At 40.2% G+C, this 18,627-nt stretch overlaps 2 protein-coding genes across 2 annotated transcripts in view; one reads left to right on the forward strand and one right to left on the reverse strand.

Moving 5' to 3' along the window:
- The window catches only part of galk1 (galactokinase 1), a 31,860-nt gene extending 31,777 nt beyond the window's left edge, over window positions 1–83 (reverse strand). Inside the window, exon 1 of the mRNA XM_061709169.1 lies at window positions 72–83. Within this exon, the coding sequence (XP_061565153.1) occupies window positions 72–83 (12 nt within the window). The remainder of the gene's footprint in view (window positions 1–71) is intronic.
- A 10-nt stretch (window positions 84–93) lies between these two features.
- Window positions 94–18,394, forward strand: LOC133419159 (unconventional myosin-XV-like). The gene is made up of 16 exons (XM_061708175.1): window positions 94–201; window positions 1,531–1,888; window positions 2,726–2,789; window positions 5,042–5,114; window positions 5,224–5,300; window positions 5,383–5,459; window positions 7,519–7,649; window positions 7,746–7,840; window positions 7,915–7,992; window positions 8,080–8,176; window positions 10,308–10,456; window positions 10,549–10,676; window positions 12,808–12,941; window positions 13,031–13,164; window positions 15,801–15,941; window positions 18,070–18,394. Exons 2-16 carry the CDS (start codon window positions 1,653–1,655, stop codon window positions 18,139–18,141), a joined length of 1,686 nt encoding a protein of 561 aa, XP_061564159.1. The 5' UTR covers window positions 94–201; window positions 1,531–1,652; the 3' UTR covers window positions 18,142–18,394.
- Window positions 18,395–18,627: the final 233 nt, after the last annotated feature.

Here is an 18,627-nt window from a genome sequence, read left to right on the forward strand (position 1 = left end):
CATGTTTCATTATATTTCCTTAACATACTGGCTTTAATTGTTCTTTTGAATGTAATGTTTGATCAGTATACACGGTTCTCCATCTGTAGGACTCGGGCCATGTTGTAGCCCTGAAGAGTTTTGTGACGGACGACAAGAGTCTGCTCAGCTTTAACAAGGGTGACATCATCAAACTACAGCCAATCGATGGACTGCAGGCAGGTGAGGTCACAAGGTTGTACTGAAGGTTGTGCAGCTTCATTATTCTATTCATACTAGTGTTGTTTCTGTCAGCCTGTTTCAATTCTAGTTTGAGTCTAGTCTTTGGGTCAAGCTATCATTTTAGTTTTTATTTGTTTTAGTCACGTTCATTCTCCTTTTAGTCGTGTCAAGTTTCAGTCGACTAAAGGTCTGAGCATTTTAGTCTTATTTTAGTCAGAATTGTCCAGACCATTTTAGTCTAGTTTTAGTCAAAGATTGTATTTAGCTAAACCCATTTTACAATTCAAACAAGGTTATCTTATTATTATATTATTGTTACCTTATAGACTCAAGAATACATTCATTCCAGATACAGAAGACTCTCATTTGAGTTTACAAAATATTATTTTTCCGCATTTCTCCCCGTCTTTTTCTTTTTCAACAACACATTGGGTTTTCTTTTCCACGTCTATGTAGGAAAGTGGATCCAAAGATGGATCTTCTTCTCCTCCTCCCCCAGAGCAGATCCCTGCGTTTCTCTGTGTAACTTTGTTTTTAATTGACGTTAACTAGAACTCTGCGTTAACGGCATCAGCCTCTAACTCTGCAGCTGATTCTGGATCTGATTCCCCGACTGGGATTGAGGACTAATGTCACCCAGCAGAAATAAACCAGAGGAAACTACTGAAAACATGGACATATTTCGCTTGTTTTTCAGTACTATGCTTTATCATTCAGCCTACATTTGTAACCTACCCTACATATTATAATGACGGATGACAAGGTATCTTCTTTAAGCACAACACATTTATTCACAACACATTCAACACCAAACATGAAAATCTTTGACTTTTTATCTCATAATTTCCACTTTCTATTTCATAATTATGACTTTCTATCTCATAATTTCGATTTTTTATCTCATAACTCATAACTAACTGGTGTCAGTGCCGCAAGTTGGACATGAGCGCTTTTACACATTTACTGCCCTCTAGCGGTCGGAGGGAGCATTTGGTTTGTATTTATTTAAAAAATCATAACTTTTGATAGAAATGAGCTAGAGACTCGCTTTTTTTTGGACATGCTCAGAAATGTATGCCGGGCCTGATTAAATCATCTAACGGGCCGGGTCCGGCCAGGGGTATGTTTTGACACCCCTGCTCTACGGTATTGCATTATATATTTAATTATCGTTATCGTCACATGACCAGCATTTCCGTTGCGTCTTGTCTTGTTTTCCTCAGCTGATAAAGGTTCGTTGACGTTGACGACAATATTTAGTCATAATCTTCGTTGACGAAAGCAAACTTGATTCATACCAACATTTCCAACTATGATGTGCTCTACTAGGCTGGAAGTTCGGCACCAGTGGAGGACGCTCCGGTCTGTTCCCGGAGGAGCTGACCCAGCCGTCTGCCGCCCCAGACTACCACAACCTTCACCGGGACCAAAGAGACTTCAGGAGGAAGAGCATGAGGTTGTCTAAGAATGTCCCTCCACCCAGGGATGCACCTCCAAGAATCACCGTCAGTGGACCCGTCAGCGGACCCGTGGACAGACCCGGTCCGGAGGGGCCCAGCAGAGAGGCCTCACGGCCCAGCTCGGTCCAGGGGTTCACGCAGAGATCAGCAGCGAGCTCCGATCCGAGTTCCATTGAGGAGGCGGCGCCCCCGTCCATTATGGCCGACTTTGCCATGAAGTATTTCAGGTACAAAAAGAAGAACGTGAACGGTCCGTGGACTTCGCAGCCATTGGTTTTTTGTTTTCAAATGACAAAATAAAAATAGAGATATAATCCAAAATAATCAATTTCCCATCGTTTGTTTTCATAATAAAAAACGGAAAACGGATCGTTATCCGTTATCCGATGTGTTTGAAAATCGAAATTGGGAATTAAAACAGCGAGTGGAAAACTCTTTTCTCCATTTCCTATTCGTTTCCAACTTGGGGGGGTTAGTATGTTAGAGTTCAGTTTATGTTATTGATTATTGATTATTGATTGGACGCTGCAGCTGAACGGACTGTTTCATGACGGAGTGAAGACAGATTACAGATTAAACTCATGTTTCACTCCCAGGTTTCATATTTGATTTATTTTCTGTTTCAACATTAAAAAAATCTAAAACTGTTAATTTTCAATCTGATGAACAAAAGAACCAGAAACAACTTTCTTCATTTATTACTGCGCATGTGCAATCCCCCCATTTGTCCAATCCTTGTTTTCAGTATCCTTGGAAACGAACAGGAAATAGAGAAAAGAGTTTTCCACTCGCTGTTTTAATTCCCAATTTCGATTTTCCAACACATCAATGAAATCGGATAATGGATAATGATCCGTTTTCAGTTTTCCGTTTTTTATTATCAAAACAAAAGATGGGGAACGGATTATTTTGGTTTATTTCTCTATTTTTATTTTGTCATTTGAAAAAAAAAAACGGATGGCCGCGAAGTCCACGGACCGTGAACCGTCATAGAGATGTAGAGATGTTTCGATTAATTGGACAATCCAGGGCTAATCTTGTTCTTCTGCTATCGTTGATCAAAGAGTGGCCACCACGGGTCTGCCCATCAGTGGGAGGAGCTTAAAGGAGGCAGTTCATCATTCAAATGTAAGTGTAATGTAATGTAAGTCCAAATGGAGTACTTTCACGACTTCACTGTACTACGCTCTCAAATATGCACATACAGTACGAGTGAAGTCCCAATGTGGTGATGGAAAACTTTCTTCTTCAGTTGCCGCCAAGTCTTAACATTTCATCAGATACTAAGGATTTTCAACAGGTCAATTTTAAAATAATAAAAAAAAGAATATCTGTTGCAGTAGTTCAAACAATAAGAATGTTGTGTACACATAAATTGATATAAAATGTTTAAATGAAGTGATTTCAGAGCTTTTTGTCAAGATGAATTGGCACTAGCCTTAAAAAAATGTGGTGCAACCATGATTCATATTAAAATAAATTAATTTCCTTAACATCTTGACATCTTTTTTTTTTACAAGTTTTCAGTATAATACAAAAATGGTTGTTTTTTAATGGTCGCGCCACATGATATTTCATAAAATGGACGTCATCAGTCAAACTTTGTTTGTATACTATGATGGAAATATAAATACAAATGTGTTGCAATTTTACACACTACATGCCAGATAGGGCAGAAGATTGATTTAAAAACATTTAGAGTGATTTCAATAAAAGTTTTCAAAACAAGAGTCCTGGTCGGACGGTCGCACCAATAACATTTTGACGCTTAAAACAACAACAAAATCCCAAATAACTAGTATTTTTTGTAAAATTCAAGTGAGTCCCTATGTGGGACAAGTAGTTCATACTGTATATATGGTATTTTTTTTATCCATTTAAACCTTTTTTGAATTGAAAAAAAGTCTGTTTTTCAGAAATTATAGGCGTCACGTCATTGACCCTAATTCCAAACTAAATTTAACCAATTTTTCTTGTCATTTGTTTAATGTCTCTCCTTTTTTCCACGATTAAAGAGGCACAAGAGAGGGACATCCTGAATATCTGGATTTTTGGAATTGAGTTCAGATTGCAACTATGAAATTGCGGGTCTGGATTCAGTCCCATTAGATCGGGGCTCGGCAACCTGCGGCTCTAGAGCCGCATGCGGCTCTTTAGCGCCGCCCTAGTGGCTCCTGGAGCTTTTTCAAAAATGTTTGACAATTTTTTCCTTTTTTTTCTTCTTTTTTCCCTTTTTTTTTCTCTTCCCTTTTTTTCTCCTTTTTCTTCTTTTTTCCTTTTCTTTCTTTTTCCTTTCCTTTTTAATCTCAACATTTCAACTTTTTTCTCAAATTTTGACTTTTTCCTTGACTTTTCGACTTTTTTCTAAATATTTCGACTTTTTTCTGGAAATTTTGACTTTTTTCTCGAAATTTTGACTTTTTTCTTGACATTTTGACTTTTTTTCTCGAAGTGCATAATGAAAAAAATTCCTTCTAAGGCTTATACAAGACTTTTCATTTTTTGCGGCTCCAGACATATTTGTTTTTTGCGTTTTTGGTCCAATATGGCTCTTTAAACATTTTGGGTTGCCGACCCCTGCATTAGATGAACTGTAGGTTCGGATCCAGACTCATGTTGTCTCAGATGGCACTTTTCCACTAGTATCAGTTCAGCCCGGCACGGCTCGGCGCGGCTTTACACGGTTCCACACATGTGTTTTCGCACTGCCAGGGGAGAAGCGGGCAGGTTTGGGTGAAGCTGCTGTGACGTACTCGATTGCGCAACCGCTTTGTTCATGTCGGCGCTGATGAGAAATCAGCTGGAGCCGGGAGCGGCTGAGAGTAAAACAGCCCGTCTACATCGCTTTTTTAATTTTTTCTCGACAGCCACCAGGTTTATGAACATCTGCACCTCAGAGTTGGATCACCAAACAGACGTTTTGCGCTTTATAATAAAATCGCCGCGAGTCCCCTCGCGCTGACTCCATGGATCGGCTGACTCCCGCTTCCTGATTCAAACGTCTGCCGGCCCCGCCCCCCGACCAATCAGAGGCGTGGAGGGTGGTGACGGCCCCGCCCCCCGACCAATCAGAGGCGTGGAGGGTGGTGACGTCCCCGCCCCCCGACCAATCGGTGGCGAGGAGGTGGTGACGTCAGAAATAGTCCCTGCTCAGACCGCTTTCAGAACCTCACTGAAATGGTTACAGAAAAAGGTACCGGCTTGGAGCGGCTCTACTCGTCTCAGCCCTAGTGCGAAAGCGCAAAACGGGTAGAACCGAGCTAAACTGATACTAATGCAAAAGCGCCAAGAGTCTGACATGTTTATCATCCTCTGACTCAAAGACGTGAACCGTGAAACCATTGAAACTTTCATCTAAAATCTATTTTCTCTGCGTCCAGGTCCCCATCCAGGAGTCGCTCATCCTCTACAACGATCCTGAACTCAATGATTTATCTCTTGTGTGCTTCACATGTGAGTTCTCCCTCAGTCACACGGTTAAACTAGCCGACACCATGGTGCGGTCATGAACCCTGATACCGTTTCTGCTCCTCCGTCATGTACTCATTGATCCGTCCTGCAGACCTCATGGAGTTTATGGGTGACATCCCAGCGGACAAGAACAGCAGCCAATCAGACTGCCTGAATTACATCCTGCTGGTGAGTGAGGGCTCATTCTCAGTGTTTCTCTGCAGGACTGATTTAGATTCATGACTTTATCAAATTTCTCCGTTCTGTCCAGCTTGGGAAGGAGAAGGAACTGCTGAGAGATGAAATCTACTGCCAGGTCATCAAGCAAATCACTGACAACTCAACCAAGTGAGTTTTGGTCACTGACATTCAAGGTTTGGTGGCATGTTTGACTGAAGGATCTGATCTGATCCCCATCATATCTATGTTAACACTAGGGATGGGCGGTATGGACTAAAAAATGTATCACCATCATTTCTGGCATTTATCCCGATAACGATAAAAATGACGATAAAAAAAATACCAATTCAACTCCACCTTTTTAACTATAAATCTATCTCGCTCTCAGATCCGCCATGTTTGTTACACAAAAACGTATCAACGGGAATTTATCCTTTTTTTTTTCTTTCTTTCTGGCTCCTTCCTTCCTTCCTTCCTTCCTTCCTTCCTTCCTTCCTTCCTTCCTTCCTTCCTTCCTTCCTTCCTTCCTTCCTTCCTTCCTTCCTTCCTTCCTTCCTTCCTTCCTTCCTTCCTTCCTTCCTTCTTCCCATCCTTCTTTCTTTCTTTCTTTCTTTCTTTCTTTCTTTCTTTCTTTCTTTCTTTCTTTCTTTCTTCCTTCCTCCTGCTCTCTCCTTCCTTCTTCCCATCCTTCTTTCTTTCTTTCCTTCCTTCCTTCCTTCCTTCCTTCCTTCCTTCCTCCTGCTCTCTCCTTCCTTCTTCCCATCCTTCTTTCTTTCTTTCTTTCTTTCTTTCTTTCTTTCTTTCTTTCTTTCTTTCTTTCTTTCTTTCTTTCTTTCTTTCTTTCTTTCTTTCTTTCTTTCTTTCTTTCTTCCCATCCTTCTTTCTTTCCTTCCTTCCTTCCTTCCTTCCTTCCTTCCTTCCTTCCTTCCTTCCTTCCTTCCTTCCTTCCTTCCTTCCTTCCTTCCTTCCTTCCTTCCTTCCTTCCTTCCTTCCTTCCTTCCTTCCTTCCTTCCTTAAATCAGTTTTACACAAAAACATCATCAAGGGGAATTTATTGTTTTTACCACGAGATACAAATTCTTATCGTGGGGAATTTTTTTGACGGTTTATCGTGAACGGTAAAATATCACCCATTCCTAGTTAACACCAACCAGGAGGCCCGGCAGCCGCTCCAGAAACCCAGAAATCCAGAGTGACTCTGTTTCATTTGTTTTACAGACCTTGATTAAAAGCAAACTTTGTTGTACCAAAGTTTATTAGGGATACAAAACATGACACGATACACACAGAGGGGCGCCTCCAAAAATGTTCCATAGGGGGGGCCAGATGGGGCTACTTAAATTCTTGGGGACGGGCGAGGGAACGAGCAGCGCAGAAAGACCGGAATTACCATATCGGCCCGAATATAAGATGACCCTGATTATAAGACGACCTCCTCTTTTTCAAGAATCAAGTTTGTAAAAAGACTTTTTGAACACCAAATTCAATTTTTATACAAAAAATAATTACAGTACATCTGAAACAAATGATTATAACAATATATTCGAGAGAGAAAGCATGTTATTTTGCCTCATTCAAATCATCATCTTGAAGTTTGCATCATAACTTCTCCTCAGCTGCCGGTTAACCTGGACGATCTTCCACCCACTTTTCTCCAGATTGTCGCTACGTTTCTCCATTTTCTGTTATCTCTTCCCTTATTTTCTTCTCTTTTCTTTCTTACCACTATTTTTTTATTTTTCTTCTTTGTGCTACCGCTGTTTTTATTTTTATTCTTCGTGCCAGGGGTTTACTTTGGCCTGGGGAGTTACCGTAAGTTCTGCATTCGCTTTAAAGATATCTGGCGCCATCTAGCGTTGTGAATGGGTATAACGTCTAGACCCCGAATGTAAGACGACGCCCACTTTTTCAGTCTTATTTCAATGCAAAAAACCCTGTCTAATATTCCGGCTAATACGGTAAATTAAAGCGGAATTAGTGTATACATGATTGCGGAATTACTCTATTTGGATTTAAAATCAGAATAATCAGCCACTTACTTCGGAATAAGTTTAATTCGGAATGGCCACTTTAATTTGGAATTAGGTTTTTACATGGTCATTTTTACTCATTTTAAATCGGATTTAATTTTAATTCTGAATTAAAGAGGAATTAAACTTCCCATGTAAACACACTCCGTGTTGAAATGGAGAAGCTGAGATCCAGATGACTCTCCTTGTCTCTGCAGATCCAGCAGCACCGCTGGCTGGCGACTGCTGCTCCTCGTAACCGGCTTCTTCCCCTGCTCAGCTTTGCTGCACCCGTACGTCACCCGCCACCTGAACGACATCTCTGAGGATTATGAGCACCCATACCAAGGTGGAGGACAAGCTCATGTTTTCATACGTTAAAGTATCCCTCGGATGTTTGCTTAAGACGGATGGATAAGAACTTAATCCTGCAATCTTCCTTCAGAGTTGGCAGGCGTGTCTCTGGTTAACCTTCAGAAGTCCGTGGCTCTCGGTGGTCGCCGCAACATCCCCTCACATGTGGAGATGGAAGCTATCCTGGTACGTTGACCTGCCCGGGCACGATCGTAAAAACGTGCTTTCCACTTATTTCACGAGCTCCTCTTTTTCTGCAGGCTGGTAAAAACTCTCGGTGCATCAATATTGAGTTGCCAGGAGGAGCAGAGTTCCCTGTGAAGATTCAGAGCTTCAGTGTAAGATTAATAAAATCCTAAAAGCCAACGTCTAATAAATATATTTTTGTTTCTTAATGTTTGGTTGCACTTTTTTACTCCCTCTAGGTGACAGTCGATGTGCTAACACAGTTCTGCAAAGGAATGGGCATCTTAGAAGTAACTGAAATGAAGGAGTTTTCCATCCTCGTCAAGAGACTTCAGGGTGAGTCTGTTGACGTCGTGGACATCAGCACAATGTCCACAATGTCCACTGCCGCATGTGAGATACAGGTTTCAGAATTTCTAGTTTGTTTAGGATGCTTGAACACGGCCAGGAGTCAAACCATTATCTCTCCACTGAGCTGTAGCCACATAACTAACTAACTAACTAACTAACTAACTAACCAACCAACCAACCATATTGTCTAAAAGTTCAGTTCTAGGTCTGCTATGGTGTCCCACAGGGTTCAGTTCTAGGGTCTGTTATGGTGTCCCGCAGGGTTCAGTACTAGGGTCTGCTATGGTGTCCCGCAGGGTTCAGTTCTAGGGCCAATCTCCTTCAATTTCTACATGCTACATTGGGAAGTATAATCCAGAATCACGGCATCAATGTTCACTTCTATGCTGATGATACATAGCTCTATTTGTTTATGAAGATGAAACAGAACCATTAGCTAAACATCCGGCGTGTCTAAGGGACATCAAGGGTTGGATTTCCACTAACTTTTTATATCTAAATTCAGATAAAACAGAGGTTATTATTTTTGGTTCAAAGCATTTTAGGAAGGGATTAGATGATGTTGCGATGGCCTTCAGTACAACGTGAGAAACCTTGGAGTTATTTTGATCAGCATTTGTGGTTTCAACAGCATATTAATCAGGTTTCACGTATTATTCAAAGATTAGGAACATCCTTTCGCAGAGTGATGCAGGATAAACTAATTTGTTTGTATCTTCTAGGCTAGATTACTGTAATGTGTTATTAGCAGGATGTCCAAGCAATTCTTTGAATATCCTCCAGCTGATCCAAAATGCAGCAGTGCGAGTGTTGACAGGAATCAGCAGGAGAGACCACGTTTCTCCAGTTTTAGCTTCGCTCCATTGGCTACCCGTAAAATTCAGAATCCAATTCAAAATTGTATTATTTGTGTAAACGCCCCAAAACGGCTTAGCTCCACGATATTTGCAAGACCTGATAGTGCCTTATGTTCCTGGCAGAGCTCTCCGTTCTCAGAGTGCAGGTTTACTCGTAGTTCCTTGAAGATCCAAATGTAGATTTGGAGGACGGGCGTTCTGCTATCAGGCACATTATTATGGAGCCAGGTTTGGGTTAAGGAGGCTGACACCACCTCCATCTTTAAAAGCTAACTGCTATAGAGCTACGCTGCAGGGAGAAGCCAACGCTCACCCTTCTTCTCTCTTCTTCTCTTTCCTTATCTCCTTATCTCCTTTCCGTATCTCATCTTTGTCCCCCATTGTTCTTCTAGTTCAGGGGTCGGCAACCCAAAATGTTTTAGAGCCATATTGGACCAAAAACACAAAAAACAAATATGTCTGGAGCCGCAAAAAATGAAAAGTCTTGTATCAGTCTTAGAATGAAGGCGAATGGCGAAAGGTCAAGAAAAAAGTAGAAATGTTGAGAAAAAAGTTGAAATGTCGAGGAAATAGTCAGAATTTCGTGAAAAAAGTCGAAATGTCGAGAAAAAAGTCAAAATTCCGAGAAAAAAGTTGAAATGCCTAGATTAATGTTGAAGTACAATCTCGAAAAAAAAGTCGGGAGAAAAATCGAAATGTTGAGAAAAAAGTCAAAATGCAGAGAAAAAAGTCGAAATGTCGAGATTAAAAAGGAAATGAAAAAGGAAGAAAAAAAGAGGGGAAAAAGAAAAACAAGGAAAAAAAAAAGGTCAAACATTTTTGAAAAAGCTCCAGGAGCCACCAGGGCGGCGCTAAAGAGCCGCATGCGGCTCTGGAGCCGCGGATTGCCGATCCCTGATCTAGTTTGTCGTGCTGGTCAGCCCACCCCCCCCCCCCCCCCCCCTCCTTTTCTCTTCTGTACATGTTTGCAGCCCAGAGCTTCAGGAGCTGCATGCTGACCTGCAGAACTTTACGATTGAAATGTATTATTTGTCTATTTTATAAACAAAAAAAGGAAGATGTTTGAAACCAATATTTTCAGTATAATCTTTTTAGATCCAGTTTAGATTCATCATTGAGTTTACTGAACAGATGGAGCCATGAAGGGTAAATCCTCCCGATTAAATCCTCCAGACAGCAAGATTTGAAAGTAACATTTGAAGTATTTATGTATTTGAATTAAGAGTCCTCCTACTAAATGGTCTACTCTCTCTGGGCAGATGGACTGGTGCGTCCCCTCCACGCTGACGAGTACCTCTTCGACTTCCTACTGGACGACAGCTCCATCTCCTTGTCTCTGAGGAGAATCATCTGGGGAGCCCCTCTCTCCTTTAACAATGACCTCTATATAGATTTCCACTATTGGCAGGTGACAGAAAAGTTCAAACCAGCCCAGATAAAAGCAGGATTCTCATAAACCTCTGATCTAGTTGCCACCAACAATGTTCTGTTTGTTTGTAGCTCTTGGATGAGTACCTGAGTGGAAAGCTCATGCTTCCTGCTCACGCCGGAGGCTCGTCCGTCCAGCAGATGGCGGAGCTGGCTGCCCTTCAACATCAGGCTCTAGGCCTTCAGAACCAGCCCTCACTGTAAGTACCACCGTAAAACAGGGGCGCCACCGGGGGGTGGGTGGGGGGGCAGGGGTGGCCACGGCCCCCCCTACAAATTTGCTGGCCACCCCACTGGCCTCAATAAAAAAAAACAAAAAAAACACTTGCCGGTCACATAGATTCTCTCGTCAGTTATGCGTTTCATCCCAAATCATTTGAGCAAAATGCATATGAGTAGGCGTTTCTTTAAAGGAGCATGAGGCTCCTTTTAAGAAATGAGACTCTCTAGCGCCACCCTTCACCACGACGGCCGTTGGGGGTACTGCAGCCAACAGTGAAGCCGGCACGGGAGAACGGGGAGAACGCACATGCAGCGTCATGTGACGTCACATCCGCAGGACAGCGCGGGAAATTCGGGACCGAATTGCAGCACATTTTGCAGCACACAGCCTGTTCAAGGCAAAGGAGAGATACACTAGAGCAGTGGTTCTTAACCTGGGTTCGATCGAACCCTAGGGGTTCGGTGAGTCGGTCTCAGGGGTTCGGTGGAGCCTCCGCCGCAGAGGTCCACCCCTCAGTCTAGTCTGCAGTTAGTGGGCACAGTCATTGAAAGCGTCCTGTTCTGGGATTTCCTACCGGTCCGCTTTGAGAGCGCTGGATAAGCAGCAGAGTGAGACCTCCTTCTCAGTCGGGACCACACACCGGAATGGTCCGGAATGGTGTGACGTTGGGTTAGCGTTAGTGACGCCGACCCCACGTCCACCTCCAACCGCCACAACGTGTGACTGTCGGTGTGTCGTGTGATTTCTTACGGAATATTTTAATCCATGCTAACTATGTCGGGCAAAAAAAGAAAGTGGTCGGATGAATATATAAAACATGGATTTACATGTATCATGGAACGTGACGGGAGTCAGCGTCCCATAATCTGCATGATTTGCAATGCCAAGTTGAGCAACTCTAGTCTCGCACCTGCAAAACTGAAGGAACACTTCTTAAAGCTGCATGGAGATGGGGAATACAAGAACACAACGCTTGCTGAATTCAAGGTGAAGAGAGCCAGATTCGACGCAAAGCCCACTCTGCCTGCTCTTGGATTTGTACCCATCAACAAACCGATCCTCACAGCATCGTACGAAGTTGCTTATCTGATCGTAAAGCAGGGCAAACCGCACACCATTGGCGAAACACTCGTAAAAGCAGCTGCGTTAAAGATGGCGAGTTCATGCACTGTGATGGTTTTGTTATTTGAACAAGGTGATGTTAATGTACAATTCATTTCGCGCACCAGTAAAAAAAAATCATATTTTATTTTTACTAAAGAAGGGTTCGGTGAATGAGCATATGAAACTGGTGGGGTTCGGTGCCTCCAACAAGGTTAAGAACCACTGCACTAGAGGAAACATTCTTTTGGGTTTGGAACGCTTCATCTGACATTATTACTAGAAAACTTAAAATGTATACGGATTTTTATCATAAATCCTGCCACAATCCGGCCTCAAGCTCCTTTAAGTATTTCTGAGCCTAATAAAAAAAATATATATATATACAGTGGGGAGAACAAGTATTTGATACACTGCCGATTTTGCAGGTTTTCCCACTTGAAAAGCATGTAGAAGTCTGTAATTTTTATCATAGGTACTCTTCAACTGTGAGTGATGGAATCTAAAAAAGAAATCCAGAAAATCACATTGTATGATTTTTAAGTAATTAATTTGCATTTTATTGCACCACTGTATATATATATATCCCCACTGTGTATATATATACCGGTGTGTATATATATATATATATGTATATATATATATATATATATATGTACAAAAAAAATGTAAACCTCAATTCGGAATTACTATTTCCATGTCAACTCGAAGGAAAATAGTTTAATTCAGAATAATTAATTCTGAATTAAAAAACATCATGTAACTGTGGTCAGCGTGTCACCAGAGCTAATCTTTCAGGAGTAAAATATGAGTTTGCACACTCTGCACCCAGGCCAAGGCTAATATTTCCATCACTAGCTGGCTAGTGTGCAGCCATATTCTTTGAACTAGTGGAGAGTTTTCTGGTCCTGGATGCAGCAAGTGTTCACTAGTGGACAAATGCTGTCATGGAGTGTGCAGTGTGTGTTTTTGCCTACTGATATTCGGTTTGTGTTTGTGCTTTCAAGTCCAGCGTTAAAGGACTTCCTGCCCTCGTCAGATGACCTCCGACATAAAGCTGAAGAGATCCAGCACTCCTTCCAGGCTCAGATCGCTGCCATGGAGTCTCTCAGCCCCCAAGAGGCCAAGATCCGCTTCATCGGTGGGTAGCACTAGTAGTCCTCCCACTCCTCTCTTCTTCTTCTCTTCTCTGATAAAAACTCATACCTGACCTGAACCGGGCTCTTTCAGACTTCCTCACAAGCCTGCCACTGTTTGGCTCCAACACTTTCCTGGCCCAGAAGGTGAGCCAGCGGGGGTGTCCCTCCCCCTGCATGGTCAGCATCAGCCCCGACGGGGTCGTCTTCATTAACCCCAAGACACAGGTATGAGCTTCCATCGGAAACAGTTGAAATGGCGAGAAAAAAGTTGAAATGTCGAGAAAAAAGTTTTAAATGACGAGAAAAAAGTTGAAATGTTGAGATTAATGTTGAAGTATAATTTCGAGAAAATAGTCGAAATGTTGAGAAAAAAGTCAAAATTTTGTGAATAAAGTTGAAATGTTGAGAAAAAAGTCGAAATGTCGAGAAAAAAGTTGAAATGGCGAGAAAAAAGTCGAAATGTCGAGATTAATGTCGAAGTACAATTTCGAGAAAAAAGTCGAAACGTTGAGAAAAAAGTCAAAATTTCGTGAATAAAGACGAAATTTCGAGAAAAAAGTAGAAATATCGAGAATAATGTGGAAGTACAATTTCGAGAAAATAGTCGAAATGTTGAGAAAAAAGTCAAAATTTTGTGAATAAAGTTGAAATGTTGAGAAAAAAGTCAAAATTTCCTTTCATAAAGTCGAAATGTCAAGATTAATGTTGAAGTACAATTTCGAGAAAAAAGTCGAAATGTCGAGAAAAAAGTCGAAATGTCGAGAAAAATGTGGAAGTACAATTTCGAGAAAAAAGTCGAAATGTCGAGAAAAAAGTCGAAATGTCGAGAAAAATGTTGAAGTACAATTTCGAGAAAAAATTGAGATATGTTGAGAAAAAAGTCAAAATTTCGTGAATAAAGTTGAAATGTTGAGAAAAAAGGTGAAATTTCGACTTTAATTTCGACTCTCAAATATTTTTTTCTCCTGCATGGCCCTATACTCTTCCGTACATATGAGATTGAAAGGCACTGTTAAATAAAATGTATTATAGCTGTCAATTGAAGCCCCTGAACATTTGCTCATGACAATACGTGGTATCGACAAACTGCTTGTGACGTGAGAGGCAGAGGTCTCTCCCAAATGCAATGATGTCATTTTTATGACGCTGGCGGTAATAATTTGGGATTTAGAACAAGATAAAAAGAGCGATTAGATCATCTGCGCTGACCAGGTAATCCGGCAAACTCCTACATTAAAAAACATAGGAAGAATACGGACACTCTGAGGTCTAGGCTTGTTTGAAAGAAAAGTAAAAGGTGCAGTACCACAAAAGTCAATTATGGTGGTTGTCTGGAAAGTGTGGACAATACTGAGGTTTATTTCTGAATTTTAAAGTTTATTCTTCAACCTCAGAAGTCAGGAGTCGGTGACATCATTGGCTAGAGTGGAGAGGGTTGTGGAAAAACAATCATAAAACTTATACCCCAATATCTAAATGTCTATAGACTGCATAGACGCAGGGCTGCAGTATGATTCCAGTCCAAAGTGTTGGGAATTCTTTACACTTTGAATGGTTTTCTATGACAAAGAATAGCCGAGTAATAGACGTCCAAAGAGAAACAAAGCATTGAAAACAACCTTGTTGGGAATTTCAGGAATACCGTTTGACGGATTGGTACCAAAAGTCTAAGCACACGTTGTGTGATCAAGCCATGTTGATGTACTTTTTGTTGGGTTTTTCTCAAAATTGCGAGGCATGAAAAGTGCCAGAAACAAGACACAAAAAAAGTCAAAATTTCGTGAATAAAGTTGAAATGTTGAGAAAAAAGTCGAAATGTCGAGAAAAATGTTGAAGTACAATTTTGAGAAAATAGTCGAAATGTTGAGAAAAAAGTCAAAATTTTGTGAATAAAGTTGAAATGTCGAGAAAAAGGTTGAAATGTCGAGATTAATGTTGAAGTACAATTTCGAAAAAAAAGTTGAAATCTTGATAAAAAAAGTCAAAATATCGTGATCAAAGTCGAAATGTCGAGAAAAAAGTCGAAATGTCGAGAAAAATTTTGAAGTACAATTTCGAGAAAAAAGTCGAAATGTTGAGAAAAAAGTCAAAATTTTGTTAATAAAGTCGAAATGTCGAGAAAAAGGTTGAAATGTCCAGATTAATGTTGAAGTACAATTTCGAGAAAAAAGTCGAAATGTTGAGAAAAAAGTCAAAATTTTGTGAATAAAGTTGAAATGTTGAAAAAAAGTCAAAATTTCGTGAATAAAGTCGAAATGTCGAGAAAAAGGTAGAAATGTCGAGATTAATGTACAATTTTGAGAAAAAAGTCGAAATATTGAGAAAAAAGGTGAAATTTCTACTTTAATATCGAGTGAGAAATAGTGATAAGGGGTTTGCACAATGCACAATTTTTTAAATTGGCACCCCATTAAAAAGAATCAATCTGAGCAAAAGTAATAACTGCGTTATGCCCCCCCTTAATAAGGATAAATCTGAGCTTGCATATTTACATTGGGACCCTTTAATGAGCAATACCAATAAGAGAGTTCCAATATTTTACATTGGCACCCCTTAATTAGTTTTTTGGCAAGTTAAAGCCTTTCAGTTCTACTTTTAAAGATAGTTTAACCTGTCAAATGACATTTCATAAATACATGAAGGGAACACAGTTGTCACGGAAGTTTTCAGATCAATGTAAAGGAGCGAAATCTTTTCCCCTCCACTGTAGAGCAGAAGTATGTGAACCAAGAACAGTCAGGAAGTAACTCAGGTTTACATTTTACTGCTATTGTTTAGTTAAAGTCATCAACATTCCCAAACTGCAGTCCATTTCATCGCCATCCGTTGTAATCATGTGATCTTCATCTTATCTGCTGCAGGAGAAAATCTTCAGGATTCCTCTGGCAGATGTTCAGTCCATGCAAACCATCCGCCCAAAGAAAAGAGGAAAAGTTCCTGCTGTCGACATCAACTACGGAAATGTGGCTAAGTTTAAAAAGGTCACTCTCCATCTCAAACAGGTACGGGTTCGGATGAGACTTGGACCGTGTTTGGAAAGAACAGGAACTGAGGGGTGAAAAGGCTTCGGAAATGTTGCTTGCAAATGTTTTTGAGGCGGCAGGGGGCTTGGGCTTCGTTTTTTGAGATTCCTACTCTAGCTGGGAGGAAATATGTCAAAAATCATAAAGATCGTGCACTTGGTGACAAGTTTTTGATATTTGGCATGGTGTTAGTTATGGACATAAGGTTTTCAAAAACCATTGCAAACAAATTGGGAAAATGGCCCCCTAGTGGCCGATTTGCAGAAAATTCAAAATGGCTCACGCTGAAAAGACCAAAGGTCATATCTCAGTTTCTCTTAGTCCTAGATTGTTGTATAATGTCACTTTCTCTACTTTTTTGGTGCTACGAATTCAATTCTGAGATAAATTTCCTATTTCAAGGTCACGTTGAAGGTCAAATTTAATTTTCAAGGTCATTTTTTGCCCAAAAAACTCCATATCTCTAGAATTAAGTCACATAGAAAGATTATATAGGACTCTAGACCCATATTTTCACCCCCAAGGAATGCAATTTTCTGTTTATTGGAGAGTAGTGTCAATCTCATTGGGTGAGAACAGTGGCCTTCATTCAGGCTTAAGATGAACATAACCTCAGAACTAAGTCACAGGGAAAGAATAGGATTTTATTAAAATAACACACAAAAAACATCAGGTGTGCATGTTTAAACTCATCATCAAAACCCCAAAACAACAACAAACACAATCCTATAAATGATCCAGAAAGTGGAAAACTGCTCTGAAATCAGACAAAATCCAAATGTGTTTTCTTCTTTTTTCACGTCCACTGTACTAAAGAGTAGAGCTACAATGTGGTTGTTAATAACAAACTGCACATTTAAGTTGAGAACAAATGAGGAATCTATCAGATATCCAAAGGCTCCGAAGTGAACCTCTTCTTACGTATCCATGATGAAAAACCCTTTTAGGCATAGACAATATCACCCAAATGTCCAAACCTTTGTGCCTGATTTATTCATGAGTTACCTGGAAACTGGTCCTTCCTTTAGGGTTGCCACCTTTCAGAAATAGAAATAAGGGACGCCCCGATTTCAGCAGCGCAGGAGCCAAAAGAAAGCCCCAAAACTTCTAACTGCATAGAAATGTGTTTATTTTATATGAAAAAACAAAATGCTTTGATTTAAAGTTTAAAGTGCTTTAATAGCATTGAACTTGCATGACTGTAGAGACCAACCATACTAGCAACTGAAATATCCTCCTATGCTACGCATGTAACATCAGCCAAGATGTAGAATATAACCTACAGGTGAAGAATATGGTGTAAAAGTTAATTTATTTCAATAATTCAACTAGAATATGGTGCAAAAGTTAATTTATTTCAATAATTCAACTAGAATATGGTGCAAAAGTTAATTTATTTCAATAATTCAACTTAAAAGGTGAAACTAATATATTACCTAGTCTTATTACATGCAAAGCAAGATATGTTAAACCTTGATTTGTTATAATTTTGATGATGGAAATTTTTTATTGAATATTAGTAAAATATATAAAATATTCCCTAATTTATTTTTTATTTGGGGTTTTCATAAACTGACTCATAATCACCAAAATCATAACAAATAAAGGCTTGAAATATCTCACTTTGAATGTAGTGGGAAATAATATATTTGTTTCACCTTTAGTTAAATTTACTACGAATGACGTTTTGCAATATATTCAAATTTTCCGACCTTCACCTGTATATTATGACATCAATAAATAAGAGCATAATATATGTCCTTATTGATTCAATACGGAACGCAACTTTTAATTCCCAGTTCCCAACCCCTACCTGGAGGTGAGGCCTGAGTCCTCCCCGCTGTCTGGCACATAGAAAGATCTGGGCACAGACGCAGCAGGTCCTGTTGTCCCGCCACAAAGATTTTGCTGGCCTTAATGTTTCCTGTGTTTTATTTTGTTAATTATTATTAAATTTAGCGTTAATGAAAATACGGGACAAATCGCGTCCCGTATTAGTTCAATACGGGACGCAACATTTTTTTCTCAAATAAAAGACAATTCCGTATTTTACGGGACGGGTGGCAACCCTACCTTCCTTGCCTGAGTGTGTTCCTCTCTGTTCCAGGCTAAAGAACTGTGCCACATCCTGGCTCTGCTGATGGAAGGGCTGATGGAACCCGCCACCAGTTCAGTGTGACACCTCCAGTAAAAAACCCGACAGACGTTTCTGCAGTCTGGTATGAGGGGAAGGGATGACGAACTACCGTCATTATCTCTGATTATAGCAGGAGGAAACCAGGGGACATGTCTGCATGTCAGGGAAATCAAAGCCTTAAGGTTAATCCTTTACTGCCATCCTGAACCATCATCTGAGTCTATATCTGATCGATCAATATTCAACATGAATGCACAAAAATGTCTTGTAATGGAATTTTAAAATAAATGTATTTAAAAAAAAAAATCAGGTTTCTATTTAAGCCTTTTTATCATTACTGCCTCCTGGTAAAAATGATTACACGGATATAAAGTATTACTCTATGTACACATGTCTGTAAATGTTTGTGTCACCGTGAGGCTTTCAAGGTAGAATTAAAAATCAGAGGTTTGACGTTGAGAAAAGTTGATGGCAACCAGAAGCAACTCCATCCTTATTCTCAAGTTATAAGAGATGAAAATCATCTCA

This window comes from Cololabis saira, chromosome 19 (genome assembly GCF_033807715.1).
Source record: "Cololabis saira isolate AMF1-May2022 chromosome 19, fColSai1.1, whole genome shotgun sequence".
Lineage (NCBI taxonomy): Eukaryota > Metazoa > Chordata > Actinopteri > Beloniformes > Belonidae > Cololabis > Cololabis saira.